The following is a 15,584-nucleotide window of genomic DNA, read 5'->3' on the forward strand; positions in this document are numbered from 1 at the left end:
CCAACTGGTTTTTCTCCTATTGCTATAGTCCTTATGCTTTATAATTCAACAGAACTTTGGTGTTTTTATTTATGTGTTCATGTGCTTGAAAATAGTTGTAGTAGTTCTCATTTCTCAGAAAAAAAAAAACTGGTTGTAAATAGCTTATCATTTACTAAGAGAAAAAAATGTGCTAACTCCTTTAAAAAAAAAGAAGAAAAGAAAAGAAACAAAATTATGAAAATAGACTCAGCACTGAGCTGACTGACTTCCCTTTATGTGGATCCTCATTTTGACTGGAGGATCCGTTTAGGTCCTCATTTTGATTGAAGGATCAGTTTGGATCTTCATTTTCGTTGGAGGATCCGTTTGGGTCCTCATTTTGATTGGAGGATCAGTTTGGATCTTCATTTTGATTGGAGGATCCGTTTGGGTCCTCATTTTGATTGGAGGATCAGTTTGGATCTTCATTTTGATTGGAGGATCACTTAACCCTGTTTCCCTGGCATCACTTCCACATCTACATACTAGGTCATTTTCATATGAACCAAAAAATGTAGAACTGGGTCATTTTCTAATCATTTTCTAAAACTTCAGCAGTTTGGGCACAAATCCATCCTGAGATGGGTTTTACAGAGTTAGGTATTAATAGTCTGTGTTCCATGTGAAACTTCCATGTTCAAAAACTAGAACACAAATAAGAAGTCTTAAAATTTCCCTAACAAAGTTATCAGAGACAAAAAATATACTCTGTGTGTGTGTGCATGTATGTGTGCGTGTGTGTGTGTGTGTGTCCCTCCCTCTCCTTCCCCTCTCATAGAACAATCATTTAATTCTATACTTTTTAAAGCCCAGGGAAATTCTTGTTCTGACTTTATACACCCATCTCCTGTCTCCTTGCTCCTGGCATTGACCTTTTGAAGTTCAACCCATTTCACCAAATGGACACGCATCCTCTATTTGAAATAAGATAATAAGAAATAAGATGGGTTTTAATAACACAATAGTCACTGCCATTCACCAAGCTCTTGACCTATGCTGGGAACTCTTACAATGGCTTTATGAAAATTGTCATCATTCAACCTTTATTCTGACCATTTAAATGGCAACATCCATCCTTTTACAGCTTAGATACAGGCACTAACAGAAATTTAATTGAGAAAGCTACTCAAGTGAAGTATCAAGTTGGAGACTAAAAATAGCTGGAGTAATCTTTAGTCTTAGAAACTGCATCTCTGTCTTGTCACTAGCCAGTATCTGCTCACTTGCTCTCTCCTATTTGCATAAACATTGATGACAAGGTGTCCTTTAATTTCTCTTCCTGGTAAATGTGTTGTTTCTGTATGTTTTGTACTGCTTAGGTGACATAATGGCATCTTCCCAGACTACCTACCCTGGAATGCATGGCATTCCGAATCCTTACCCACCAACAAGATCCATGGCTTCTCATCCTCAACCACCTCTGGATTTTTTAAACGTAAGAAACCAAGTACAGACTGGGCAAGTTTCCTTCATTACATCACCAGGAATCTTCCCTAACAAACAGCTGGGTCGAGAAAATGTGCCAGCGGTAAATCCAGCTCTAGGAGCAGCAATAAGCAATGTTAAAGATGCAGCAATAGCACTTGGGGTAAGTGTATTTGCCACTAGAATTTTAATGTTGCCTTTGCAAGGCTTTTATGCATCTGCCAGTTATAAATAGCATATCAACCAATGAGCAAACACATGTAAGGACTATTCTGTTAACTGTGTCTCTCTCAGGAAGAAATGGTCAATCTGTGTATGAGTCACCCTAGGTTCATTTATTTTAGATTCAGATACGAGTCTAAGAGTTGACAGAAGGCTCTCCCTAGCAGGAAGATCCAGGAATGGTGACATGACTAGAGCCAATTACTTCTTGATTGGTCTCATTGCCTCTGAAAGTCTTTTTAGGGAACCTTACATTTGTCTTGGATCAGTTATTAATATACATTTCTATAAAGACAAATTAACTTTAAAACAATCATTGATAACTGTTTTTTTTTTTTTTTTTTTTTTTTTTTTTTTTTTTTTTTTTTTTTGGTTTTTCGAGACAGGGTTTCTCTGTGTAGCCCTGGCTGTCCTGGCACTCACTTTGTAGACCAGGCTGGCCTCGAACTCAGAAATCCACCTGCCTCTGCCTCCCGAGTGCTGGGATTAAAGGCGTGCGCCACCACGCCCGGCTGATAACTGTTTTAAAGGGAATGGAACTACTAGCAAACTGTCTGAGGAAAGCAAAGTGTAAAGTGTAAAAACTATCCTTGGAAATGCTATGCCTTTGTTGCTTTGATTTACAAAAGTTGATTTGAGCTGGACACCCATGGTCTTGTTTCTCTAAGCATTGTAAAGCATGAATGACTTGTAGTAAAGACTCAACATGCTTAGACAGAACTGACCATCATTAGTTAAGCTTTCCCCACCCCTCTTCACACACTCCCACCAAATTGTGTCATGCCTCTTGCTGTGTACAGCTCCAAATTCTTAGCTACAGAAGTCAGTAGACAATAGATGCCCATCTTACCAGCTAGTGCTTTGGGTAGTCAGGTTAAGTCACAGTGTTTCAAGTAAGTAAAAATGAACAGTATCTGACCTTCCACTCAAGCAACCAATCTACACTGGGAAGGTGGCTCCTTGGATCTTCCCCTGCCAACTGGAGTACATTTCCTGCAAACTCATAGCTCATAAAGTCAACCCCACACAGTTGCTGAAAATATCTTGAAGCTCAAGCCAGGCACAGTCTCTGCCTGCAGGGAGCCTATGACCCAGCTGGGGAAATCGGGCTGTACACATAATAAAGACACAAACTAGAGAATATGTTGGAAGGTGAAAAAAAATATATAGATACTGAATGAAGTGACCCAGACTTAGAAAGGCAAAAATCTCTGTTCTCTCTCATGTGTACATCCTACCTTTTACTGTTTGTTGTGTGTATGTGGGTGGGTGTGAGTGAACGTGGCTACCGGCTATAAAGTTAGAAAGAAGATCACAAGAACAGAAAACGATGTTGAGGAAGGATGGCTTCTGGGGGGGGGGGGAGGGTGGATATGAGGAGGATGAAGGGAAATAAATGAGAAGAAAAGAGAAAGAGCATAACAATTTCATCTGTAAATGCCATAATGAATCCTAGTGCTTTACATACTAACTTTAAAATTAAGTAAATAAGTAATATACAGAGTGTAAGGGGGAGAAGAAGCAGGCAGTAAACAGCGACTTGAACTTGATCAAGATGGGCATTTCAAATGCATGGAGTTCAGAGTGTGCCATACAAATACCAGAACAAGAGAAAATGACCAATAGGAGGTCATCAGATGAAATGTGTATGATGCATTTGGTGAACAGGAGAAGGTCAACAAAGGACAGCAGAAAAAAATTTTAAAAATAATTTTTAAAAAAGTACAGCAGAATGCTTAAAGCAAGGAACAGTGGGAATGTGGCCAGAGAGGAGGTGTGGAGCATACCTGGTGAAACCCCTTTGACAGCTTTGGATTTTATTGTGTGGAACAAGGATCCATTTGGAGCAGTCTGCCTGGTAGAAAAGACTTATTTGATCAAAATATATGTAAACAAAAGATAAAGTTCTGCTTTAAAAAAATGATTGGCAGAAGCTGGGTCCTCTCTATTAAGATTGTGAAGCTACATCCCTAGTTGTCATGATACTCCAGGGACCACAGATGGTTGGGGTAGATTATCTGTCCCCTCCATTGTGATAATCAGCTTTAATTGTCAATCTGGCACAACCTAGAATCACCTGAGAAGAGAGACTCAATGAGGGGCTGTCTGCATTATGTTTCTCTTTGAGGGGTTATCTTAATTAAGTTAATTGATATGGGGGATCCAACCCACCATGGGTGGCACCATTCCCTAGGCAGGGAGTTCTGGGCAGTATGAGAGTGGAGAAATCAAGCTGAGCATGAGTAAGTGAGCAGGTGGGCATACACCTCTATCTCATGTGATATGATTAGCTCTTGGAAGTTTCTGCCTTGACTTCCCTACAGTGATGGACTCTAAACTGAGATTGTGAGCTGAAAATGAACACTTCACCCCCTAAGTTACTTTATGGCTATGATATTTTATCACAGCAACACAGAGGAAACTGGAGAAGAACTCAACAGAAATGAAAGTAGGACAATAACCAAAAAATATAGAACAAGTTGAATGTCCAATGTCAATGAATGTCCAGTGTCAATGAAGTATACAGCCAGGGCTATATGGGTAGAAAACAGGGGCCAATGGGGATTAAAGCCGCAGCTGCTCCTCATCAAGATGACAGCAAGGATGGGAAACTTATACCCACGTTTTGTTCATGGATAACAATTGCGGGAACAAATCTGAAGTCAGATGTAGGAGTTTCCCATCTGAGATGTAACATTGGCTAAAAATGGGTCCATCACCTCTCAGAAGCTGTGTCTAAAGGATGATGTAATCTGTGGATGTACAAGAAGAACTGTTCAAAGAGAAGGTTCATAGCTTTCACAAGGTTTAGTGCATCTCAACAATATGTGATTGTTTTAGCATAATTCATGAAATTATTTTTCCTTTAATTCAATTTAAATTTATTTGGTACCTATTCATTGAGGAACTAAACACAAAAGTTTCTGTGGCTACAGTCTTCCTGGGTAGATAAAATATAATCGTAAACTTGGGACAAAATGATCTATGGAGATGTTTCTGAGCTTTGGACCAATATAGCAACTGTTGTTTCTCAGAAATCCATGTGTACTCTACAAAGAAAGTTTTGATAAGAGTTACAAAGTAAAATATTTATCCCTTAGCATTGGCAAAATACCTCTTACTTGATATGATAACAGTTACATACCAGCGTTTAAAAAAAAAAAGAAATACTAGAATTGGAGAGACAGTGCTGTACTTAAAGAGCATTCACTGCTCTTGCAGAAGACATTATCATTCTCAGAACCCACATGGTGGCTCATAACTGCATGTAACTCCAGTTTCAGGGTATCTTATCCTCAACCCCTTTGGACATCTTTGAGCACCACCAGGCACACGTGTGATGCACAGACATTCATATCCACACACAAAAAAATAAAATAATAATTTTTGAAATAAAAAAATATGAAATAGAAAAGCAAGTAATGCCATGGGTTTTACATCTTAAAATGTGAAAAGAATTCACAAAGAAAAAAGCAAATCCATTTGACTAGTATATCAAGACAACTCTGAACGGGTGGAACCAAGCTGAGTCCGAAAGGACAGATTGTAAGTGAGTTTTGGAGACAGTCCGCTGTCATGCATTCTGGGAGTCTGCCCCTTCATAACTGTTTACCCTTGGGCACTTGATTACCTTCTTTTTGTTTTTTCATTAGGAATTAGCTAGCTACCACTACTGTGGTGCTTAAAGAGTTAAACAATCAAACCATCCTAGTTCTTGTTCTTCTTTTTTATTTACTTCTTTTCTTTTCTTTTTTTATTTTTACACTCCATATTTTATTCCTCTCCCAGTCCACCCTCCTAGACATCCCATACCTCCTCCCTGCCCCCCTCTCTCCAAGAGGTTGTCCCCACCCCAGGTCCCTCCCTCCCTTCCCCCTTGTGGTTGCTTTCTTCTCCCTCCCTTCCCCCTTGTGGTTGCTTTCTTCTCCCTCCCAAGCAGGACTGGGGCATCCTCACTTGGGCGCTTCCGCTTGTTGGCCTTTTTGAGTCCTGTGGACTGTATCTTGGCCACTTGATTTCTTATGGTTTTATGTCTCCATCTAGTTGTTGGCACAGTGACAGAGTGTTATCAGGCATGTGATTAATATTCTAGGAGTGACTTCATTTCCATTGATTCCTTTTCTCGTGACTAGCATTGCCTGAACAGAGAACTGTTTTACTTATACAAGACAGCCCCTGTCACCCCAGTCGCAGCAGTCTTTACAAACAAATGTACTCATGGGGCTACCAGGAGATGCTTAAGTAGTCATACTTTTTAAAGACTTCTTTGTAGTTCATTCAGAAATCAAATAAAATTTATTGAAATGTTTATTATGTGTATACATGTGTATGTTCATGTGTGTGTCTATGTGTGTGTGTCTATGTGTGTGTGCGTGCGCAGTTCTTTCCAACATATGGGGTCTGAGTATCACACACTGGTCATCAGACTAGACAACAAATGTCCTTACCCACTGAACCATCTCACTGGCTCCTCAAAGGATTTACCTGAGGCCCTTCCTCCCCTGCTGTTTCAGTATACATCAAAATATTCACTGTTTAGGTGAATTCTCATGGATCACATGGACAGTAAATAAACAGGAATAACTTTGGTTGTGACAGTTATTTTAAAATGCCTCTTGGCTTTCTTTTTTAGGGAGTCCAAATCACAATTGGATTGATGCACATCGGCTTTGGAGTTGTTCTCGGGTTGCTGAGCACCTCATACAATATGACTTGGGCGTTTTCCTCTGTTGCTTTTATTGGTGGATATCCATTCTGGGGTGGAGTCTTTGTGAGTAGATTGCTAGAACACCTCTCCCTGTGCAGGATGGGTGTCCCCAGGCTGTTCACAGCAAGGTTCTTGAAAAGTTCTGTGTCTAATGGCTAGAGGGTTTTTAGAAATAATGGCTCTGATTGAAGAAAGGGGTCCCATCACTCCCCACTTCAGGCTTACCTCCACTGCAGCTTAAACTCATCCCTAATGCAGAACCAGTGTGTTGGCTGGAGGGTCTTGAAAGGGATGATCGAACATGACAAAGGTATACCATTGACAGGATGAGGCTGAGAATAAGATGAAGCTGAGCAGAAGGCTCAGTCACACATACAAACTCAAAGTCATCTGTCACTGAGTTCTTTACATTCAAGAAAATGAGGGTGGGGAATTGGAGATGTATCCCCAAGAGTTAATCTAAAGAAAAAATACTGAGCTTTATGTGAGGGAAACAAGCAAACATAACTGGGCCACCGTCTTGTACAAAGAGACATTCCCAGGCACAAGCAGAGAACCTACTATTCACAGATTTGTCTATGTCTACAGTTCATTGCTTCTGGCTCACTTTCCATATCAGCGTTCAAGGAGTTCTCTCACTGTCTGGTAAGCTAGAAAACTTATGTCTACTTCTTAAATTCCTCTAAAGATTGGTTTGATTTACTAGCAAGGAAAACTTGAGCTGGTAGATTGGAAGAGTGTGGACGGGAGGAAGTTCTTTCTCAAAATATCTGCCAGTGGCTGGGTAGTGCCTGTGCTGGAGCAAGGGAACAGAGCATTCAGTTGCTACTGGGAAAAGCAGAGCACCACATTCAGGCCTCCTGAAAGTGCAAGAGTGGGAATCAGAAAAAGCAAGCATTTAAGCTTTTACATGTTGGCTCCCTGGTTCTGTTAAGTCACATGGCATGCAGGGAAAACCAAGGAAGAATCCAGGAGCCAAAAAAAAAAAAAAAAAAAAAAAAAAAAACCTATGAGCCACTTCAATAACAAAGTCCTGGTGTTCACTGCCATTCCTCTGCTCCATCTTGTATTTTCACTTTTCACTGGTGTGTAACTCCTACTGTTACTCAGACTGTCTCTGTTGCCACTTCATTAAATTGCCATGAGAGTGACCAGTTCAGAGCATAAGAAGAGCACACAGAAATAACTACAGAGACTGGGCTTTGATTCTCCCAGCCACACAGCACACCCCTTGTTGTAATTTCCTAATTTAATGGCAAACCAGGAGAAAGACATTGTTTTGCATAAACCTAGATCAGAAATGGTCTCAAAATGATATGAGGTTATGCACAAGAACAAGGCAGAGGGAGATAGGAACATGGGAGCATTCTTTGCATGCTCTCAAGATAAAACAGTGGATTATGCTAGAATTAAAATCAGCCTAGTCTAATTAGGTGCATCTACTGTAATCCAAAACAAAACAGAGCATCTTTCTCTACATAGGTCCTGCCCCTCAGAGGCTGTGTAGAAAGAGACTTATAAAGTCAGATACTAGGACCATCTCATGTGTGGTGGCCGCAAGAGTTAAAAAATACATCATTTTAAATATATAACAAAATATCTATCACAGAATGCCAACTAAAAGTTTGTTCTTGCAGTTGTCAAGATGGATGATTAGTTAAGAGCAGACTTAAATTCTCTTCTGGAGGACCAGGGTTTCATTCCCAGTACTCACACCGTGATTCATGATCTCTATAATTCCTAGGGGAGAAGATTCAATGCTCTCTTCTGGCTTCCTTAGGCACTGCTTGTTCATGGTACACAGACATGCATGCAGGCAAAACACCCAGGAAAAAAATTAAAATCAAATAAAAATTTTAAAGCCTTAAGTTTGTTCTTTTATTGTTTTTACAAAGTAGAGTTGTGTTTTCAATTTTTACTTTAAATTTGTCATAAAACATATTATGAATATTTTCTCTTCTCTCTGCCAACTCCTCCCAGATCTTCCCAACCTCCCTATCCACCCAACCTTGTGTTCTTTCTGTCTTGAGAAAGAGGAGGTGGATAACAAGACCTTGCCCATAGACCCTGAGCCTTGAAAAGAGGTTGATGAAGGGGTCCCATGCAGAACTGAGTGTTCCAAAGTCTCTCACTCTCTGCACACTCTCCAGTTGTATAGTGGAGATGCTCTTGTAAACACAGCTGTTACATAAATGTGTTGGATGGCATTCTGCTTCAAAGTATATGTATACTGTTTTTTTATCTTTCTATTATTTAAAATATTTACAGCTTCTTGGGGGCGGGGGGACTGACAACTAGGATACGGTGTAATTTTCCCAACTAGTCAGAAGGGCAGAAGAAAGACATGTTAACTGCGAATGTTGTTCCATGTTAGGGAAATAGATCAGTTGCAGAGCACTTGCCTAGCATGCATCCGACCTTGAATTCAGTTCTCAGTACAATCACAACTAAAACAAGATGTCAAAGCTTAAGAACCATTAACTTGAAAAGACTCCCACTCCCTTTAAATTCATTTGTCTTTTATATGGACTACTGTTCTGTTACCTCTATTAGATGAAGAGCACCCTGACAATAAACATTTTTAGCACCGTCTTTGCCTTTGTTGGAGTGATTCTGTTTCTATGTGATCTGAACATCAATGGCCACTATTATCAAGACTACTGGATGGTAGTAAGTATCCTGCCATTGGCCACATGACTGTCTCTCTTCACTGCCAGATTATATCCATTGCTGTCTCCTGTTTAACGTACAGTGGCTCTGGTGAGAAAGTTCTATTTCCAACCCTATGCCTAGGGATGTGATTGTTAAGATACAAAGCGAAAAAAGTATATTTGCAGATAGATGAAGTCAGAATGACCACCCCATCGCCATCACAGGAGTAATAGATAGAGCTCAGAATTTCTTTTTTCTGCACTTTGAAATTCTGCATAAATATAATAGCCATGTCTTAAGTGGCTTTTTTACAATTAAAACAGGAAGATTGTCTACTTGTGTGCAATCACCTCCTGGTTATTTCTCTATTGTCATCAAATGTTTATTTTGGAGAAATACAAACTTCTTCTGATTTTTCTTTAAAATATCAGAAGACTTTTCTTTCCAGCAAATAGACTATTAAGGATTAATGGAATGTAAGTGGTTTTTCTTCCCCTTGGCAACAGTCTCCTTGTTGTTATTTAAAAAAAAAAAAATCACTCACAGAGTTGAACATTAGCAAAACAGCACTTTCAATGAACCGAGGTGTTTCTGAAGTCCACCCTGAGACCCTCCTGTTCATCCTAATGGTCTGTGTATTTGATTTCAGCTTTCTGGGAGAGGAATTTCAGGTGTGCTGGCAATGTTTTCCTTGTTGGAATTCAGCATAGGATGGGTCATGGCCTACTTTGCACACCAAGCTATCCTCCGATGCAACAGAGTAAGTTGGTTCTCCTCTTTGTAAAAATAATCTGAATACATGCTGGAGAAGTGTGGGCTTGAGTGTCTGCCAAAACCCACTGTGAGCTGATTACTGAGCTCTCTGCCCTCCACTCTGCTGGGACCAGGGAGAATGACTGGACTGTGTAACAACTCTGCTTGTTTTCTCTTACCCTTTCTAGTCTGTCGCGGTTGCTCCAGCTGTGTATGCGGCCAACCCCTTGATGCAAGAGTCTCCCTCAGCTCCTCCTATATATGACAACATCCCAGATTATGCTCCTACGCAATAACAGGCATAAAGAATCACTTGTACAATTTCATGTAGTAAATCTTCTCTGAAAAAAAAATTTCTTACAAAGCTGTTATTTTGCTGCCCAGAGTGCAAATCTCTTTAGTGCTATATTTGGAATTTGTTCCTAGTCATGGCCAACAGTCACTGGATTTTCTGTCAGTGCCTCCCGCCAACTGCTGACCATTACTGCAATAGAGGAAAGACAAGAGGGTTGAAAACTAACTCTGCAATGCTCTTAGCATTAGAAACCTTCTATTCAACTCAAGAAGAAGGAAGACCAAAGTGTGGATACTTCAATCCTTCCTAGAAGGGGGGACAAAATACCCATGGAAGGAGTTACAGAGACAAAGTTTGGACCAGAGACTAAAGGAAGAACCATCCAGAAACTGCCCCACCTGGGGATCCATCCCATAAACAACCACCAAACTCAGACATTATTGCAGATGCCAACAAGAGCTTGCTGATAGGAACCTGATTTAGCTGTCTCCTGAGAAGCTCTGCCTGTGCCTATCTAATACAGAAGTGGATGCTCATAACATCCACCAGACAGAGCACAGGGTCCCCAATGAAGGAGCTAGAGAAAGGACCCAAGGAGCTGAAGGGGTTTGCAGCCCCCTAGGAGGAACAATATGAACTAACCAGTACCCCCAGAGCTCCCTGGGACTAAATCACCAATCAAAGAAAACACATGGTGGGACTCATGGCTCTAGCTGCACATGTAGCAAGGATGACCTAGTCAATCATCAATGGGAGGAGAGGCCCTAGGTCCTGTGAAGGTTCTATGCCCCAGTATAGGGGAATGCCTGGGCCAAGAATCAGTAGTGGGTGGGTTGGGGAGCAGGGGGAGAGGAGAGAAGATAGGGGGTTTTCAGAGGAGAAACTAGTAAAGGGGATAACATTTGAAATATAAATAAAGAAAATATCGAATAAAAAAAGGAACCTTCTATTCTCATTATCTTTTCCACAATAAAATGTCATGGGCAACACAAGCCTCTTTGGGTATCTTTTTGCATTTGTTAGGGTCCGATATTGGTTGGATGAAGTAGATCTGACAGACACTGGCAAGCTTGATGTTTCTTAGATGGGGATTTTTACAGTGACCAACCACTGGACTTCCTGGGTCATCTTCCCCATGTTCTTCAGAAACCACAGATCCAATCATGCTTGTTGGAGCCCACATCATTTTATACATTAATATTGTTACCAACCAGTTGACTGATATTTATATTTTACCAAACACAGTATTAAGTATCTTAAAAGAAACTTTTATTCACTTGTTAAAATTGTCCTCTCCAAGGCTTACTACTGAATAAGCTCAGCCTTTCAAGTTCTTTCTACACTTTAGCTGGCTGGTTCAACTCAGAAAGCTGTTCTGGCCCAAACTCCTCTCCAAGCTGACTCACTCAAACTGTCTTCTCTTAGCTTCTTACTGAATTGCTGTGCTTGGCCTCAAACTAACTCTGGAAATCTGTTGTAATCTTCTGGCTTGTTCTGTCTTCGCCTACAACCTGTCTCTGTAACACTGTCCCAGTCAAACTGCCTCTGCTGATCTGCATGGAACTGCATGAACTCACAAACGAACTGAACTCCACTGTACTGACTGAATGGAACTCAACTCTACTCTACTCTGAACTCTACCATACCTAACCACATTCAACTGAACTGTCTCTCTCTCCCTCTCTCTATGCAGCTCTCTTAAGTCACTTCTCCTTCCTGTGCTGTTCTCATGAGAGCTAGGTGCATTCTATCTCTGACTCATTCATCAAATCTTTCTCTGATTTGTCACTTTGTCTTCCCCTCAGTTAGATGTCACTTTCAAACCAAAATAGCTGCTTCCTTCTATAAACTAACCGTTCTTTCATTGTTTAGGATTAAAGGTATGCATTAAGAGTGTATCTGTATTCTAGCCAGATCATATTGTAATCAATGGCAGGTCTGCATTCCATCCAGTTTATGCAGACCTAGAAGGTATTTGGATAAAATCCCTTGCCAGACCAGTCATATTGCTGGATTAAAATCCCTCTACAAGTATCACTATAGAATTAAGGGAGTTGTTTTTAATACATCTTTAAAATATAGTTACATCTCTCTCCCTTTCCTTACTACAGCCCCTCAGAGGACCCCTCTGTCTAACTTTTCCCATATCCCCTCCCACTCTCAAATGGATACTCTTTTGTATTACTGTTGTTACATATATGATGTGTGTGTGTGTGTGTGTGTGTGTGTGTGTGTGTGTGTGTGTATCAACAACCTGATTAGTCTTATTTGGTTATTTGTGTGTATATGGTTTCAGGACTGATCGCTTTGTATGGCTAACCAATTATGGGGTTCATCCATGAGAAAAGCTAATTCTTTGTCTAGGAGTAGGATCTCATGAGATTTCCCCTCTCCCATATTAACATGTCAATTCACACTGCTACTGTTCCCATCTTGTTCATGTAGCCATGGTACCAGAAAATACTGCACGAGATACTAAGAGATGGAAGCATTTAATAGTCCTAACCCATCTGTGACACTTATGTACCACAACAATGGCAAGATATCCATAAAGGTGAAGTAAATGGCACTGAATGTTGGTAGTAACCCAAGCTGCCTAACTGGACTTAGCCCCATTCAACATGGGAGAAATCATGCCTAGTATTAGAAACCCAGCCAACTTTTCAGGAATGGTGAGGTCATGGATCTTAGAAGAGAACTGACCACTATTACTTTACAAGGCCAGCATAATTCCTAACCACATTCTAAATCGTACACTTACAATCACCAAATAGCTACCACCTCTCATCAAAGAAACTTATCTTTAAAGCAAGTGAAGACCACTACAAAGAAACACAGCTGAGCACAATGCAGAGATCAATGGCTCCTGAATGTTCTCAAGCCCAGTGGATACACCTTTATCACAGCATTTATGGCTTGGAGAACAAGGTGGAAGAGGGGATGGTAGGATTGTTAAGAGCCATAATACCAGGAAGTCTGCTGTGAAACAGTCTCTCAATATAGCATTTTGGACAAGGGGTGTTTTAATAGAGTCTCCTTCCCCCTCCCCTTCTCCTCCCACTCCCCCTGACTCCTTGCGAGCACTTCAGTCTCTTTGCTTCTTTGTGTATGTCCCATGTGTCCCTTTGCCTAAGTCTATCCTGCTTCATCACCTCTCTCTCCCCTTTCTTGGTCTCTTCTGATCTTCCCAAATCCTGAGCTTCCTTTACTCTATGCAGATGGAGGCCATGGAAAAGCAAAGGGTGGTTTCTTCAGCACAGGAAATTCTGGGTCTTTGAAGGCCAACGGGCAGTGAACTGGACTAATTAATCTAGAGACTTATTTCTCTTAGTCCTGAAAAATAGAGGAATATGGATCCAAGGGAATGGACTTATAGTTCTAGGTACTCAAGCCAGGGGCTTAATGGCTCTGACTTTCCAGTGTCAGTAGCCTCATACTCAGTGACCAGAAATCAATGGCTCTCAGCAGTCACAAATGTTGACACCAATGGACAAAGAACCAGATTTTTGGCTCTCAGATACTGAGGCTCCTAATAGCATCTATCATTATAGATCTTGGTTATTTTGGCCCTTTATGGTTTGCTGTCTCCCTGGACCTCAGCAAGCGGGGCCCACGGTCTTTCATAACCTTTAACTTTTCACAGCCTTCCATAGTCTTGGCTTCTGAGTTCTTCTTGCTTTCTTCCACCATTCTGGTTACTCCCTGTAAATCTTTGTGTTCTCTACTATGGCCCCTCCTCTTTGTGTTATCAACTCAGCATGTTCTACCCATGATAAAGATCACAAGTGGACAAGAAAAGATCGTTCTAACAGAAACTGCTTGATGGAGCCTACTATTACAAAACAAGGGTATGGCATAAGAGGGTAGCCCTGGGCTGACTTGAAAAGTGAACCAAATATTATATCCAGGAAAGTACTGTGACATGCAAATGAAGCAATGTAATTTCCACCAATCACTGCCCAATTTCCACTTGCACTAGTCACAGGACTGGAGGCATCAATTAAGCCTTTCCACCATGCCCAAGGAAGAACAGCTGCTGAGAGTGCAGATCGATCAGGATTACCAAAATGGCTCTCTTGTCTTTTCCTGAGTGATGTTTCCTTCCTGACTGGAGACAAAGAAACAGGGGTCGTGGCTTCAATACAATGTTCCTTGCAGGTGCAGTAGTGTGTCCACAAGTGTTATGAGAGCATTCAGATGCAAGAGGAGTCCATAACACATAGAGCACTCATCATCAGAAAAGAGGCTGTTGATTGACAGCTCTCTGCCAGAGGCAGCTTAACACTAGGGAAGGGTCTGACAAAGGCCAGACCCTTAGTCAGTTCCAGACCAGCTGCTGGAACCAGTGACTTCACTCTTTTAAAGAAAAATGTGTGGCAGTAGCTGTTTACAAGGACCCATATGTAAAATTATTCTTTGAGAATTGTCCCTCCCCCAACTCTTCCCAGATCCATATCTCCTTCCCTTCTCACCCTGCTTGGTGCACTTTTGTTCCTATCCAGGCCAAATTGTGCTGCCTAAATATCCCTGGATGTGTGGTTATCCACTGGAGCATCAGGGGCTACACTCTTACAATGGCTAAACTGACTCTTCCTCTCCCATCAGCTAGGAATTGCCAGTTGCTCGTGGATTAAGACATCTCTTCAGAGAAGCTTCTGTTTGCAGTAAATGGTGATTAATATGGAGACCCACAACCAGCTAAGGTGCAGAGAATAAGAGATTGTGAATGTTCAGCCATAAATGGAACATATATGCCACACATCCCTCCAAAGGTTCAGAAATCATTGTGGAAGGGGAGGCAGAACGAGTGTGGAGCCAGAGGTGGTGAATGACTACAAAGGTAGGTTCTCCACACCACAGAATGAGAGGATGATGCAGTTGCTGCTGGTCGCCATATGGTGACAGTAAGGAGCCTTCCAATGTGATGGGTTGGTTCTGTCATTCTTGTCAGAAAAGTAAAGTCAGCCCCAAGATGGAGGGCACAAACAGAATCAGAATATTGAACTGTTAGATGAGGTAAAGTTTAAAAGCCATGAAAGTGAAGAATGAATTGGTATATATACCAAGGGATAATTGCCAGGCTCTCTCCACTGAGTACATATTTGAGGGGAAAGGATGAGTATACAGATTCACTGTTCAAACAGCCAGGCTTAGGTGCTAAGGTTAGAATACTAAGAATGCTTCTATTTGATGTCATCTACTAATATGAGTTTCTCTATATAGTATGATAAAATAGCAGAAGACTCAGCTGGAAGCAAAACATTTATACAAACTCTTCTGTAATAATAAGCCTACCAATAGCCAATCATGGGTGGTGGAGGGGCTCAATGGTCCCTGCCCTCCCTCCTCCCACTGAACTAGTGACCACTTATGAATATTTGGAAATGGGGAGTCACTGCCATCAGTCAAGTAAATACTGGTAAGCATCCTGGGCTCTACTGGAGAGTTCCAAACCCACAGTCACACAGGGGGCTCTGGTTAAAAGACTCTCAAAACAAAACAGAGACA

General features: G+C 41.2%; 2 protein-coding genes across 3 annotated transcripts in view; one reads left to right on the forward strand and one right to left on the reverse strand.

Moving 5' to 3' along the window:
• LOC110285981 (membrane-spanning 4-domains subfamily A member 4A-like) overlaps positions 1–15,584 on the reverse strand; it is a 181,634-nt gene that overhangs the window by 155,250 nt on the left and 10,800 nt on the right. The gene's annotated exons all lie outside the window — the stretch shown is intronic.
• LOC110285979 (membrane-spanning 4-domains subfamily A member 12) lies at positions 1,343–10,077 on the forward strand. Its single transcript, XM_085834178.1, has 6 exons — positions 1,343–1,609; positions 6,302–6,439; positions 6,965–7,021; positions 8,930–9,046; positions 9,678–9,788; positions 9,970–10,077. The coding sequence occupies exons 1-6, from the start codon at positions 1,349–1,351 to the stop codon at positions 10,075–10,077; spliced, it is 792 nt and encodes a 263-aa protein (XP_085690304.1). The 5' UTR covers positions 1,343–1,348.

Source organism: Mus caroli, unplaced genomic scaffold (assembly GCF_978045245.1).
Source record: "Mus caroli unplaced genomic scaffold, Mus_caroli_1 scaffold_20, whole genome shotgun sequence".
Taxonomy (NCBI): Eukaryota; Metazoa; Chordata; class Mammalia; order Rodentia; family Muridae; genus Mus; species Mus caroli.

Excerpts from the sequence above, each read along its gene's own strand:
- LOC110285979 (XM_085834178.1), top strand. The coding sequence starts at position 1,349 with ATGGCATCTTCCCAGACTACCTACCCTGGAATGCATGGCATTCCGAAT. Across the intron at positions 1,610-6,301 it reads ATGCAGCAATAGCACTTGGG|GGAGTCCAAATCACAATTGG; the intron begins GTAAGTGTATTT and ends TTTCTTTTTTAG. Across the intron at positions 9,789-9,969 it reads CTATCCTCCGATGCAACAGA|TCTGTCGCGGTTGCTCCAGC; the intron begins GTAAGTTGGTTC and ends TACCCTTTCTAG.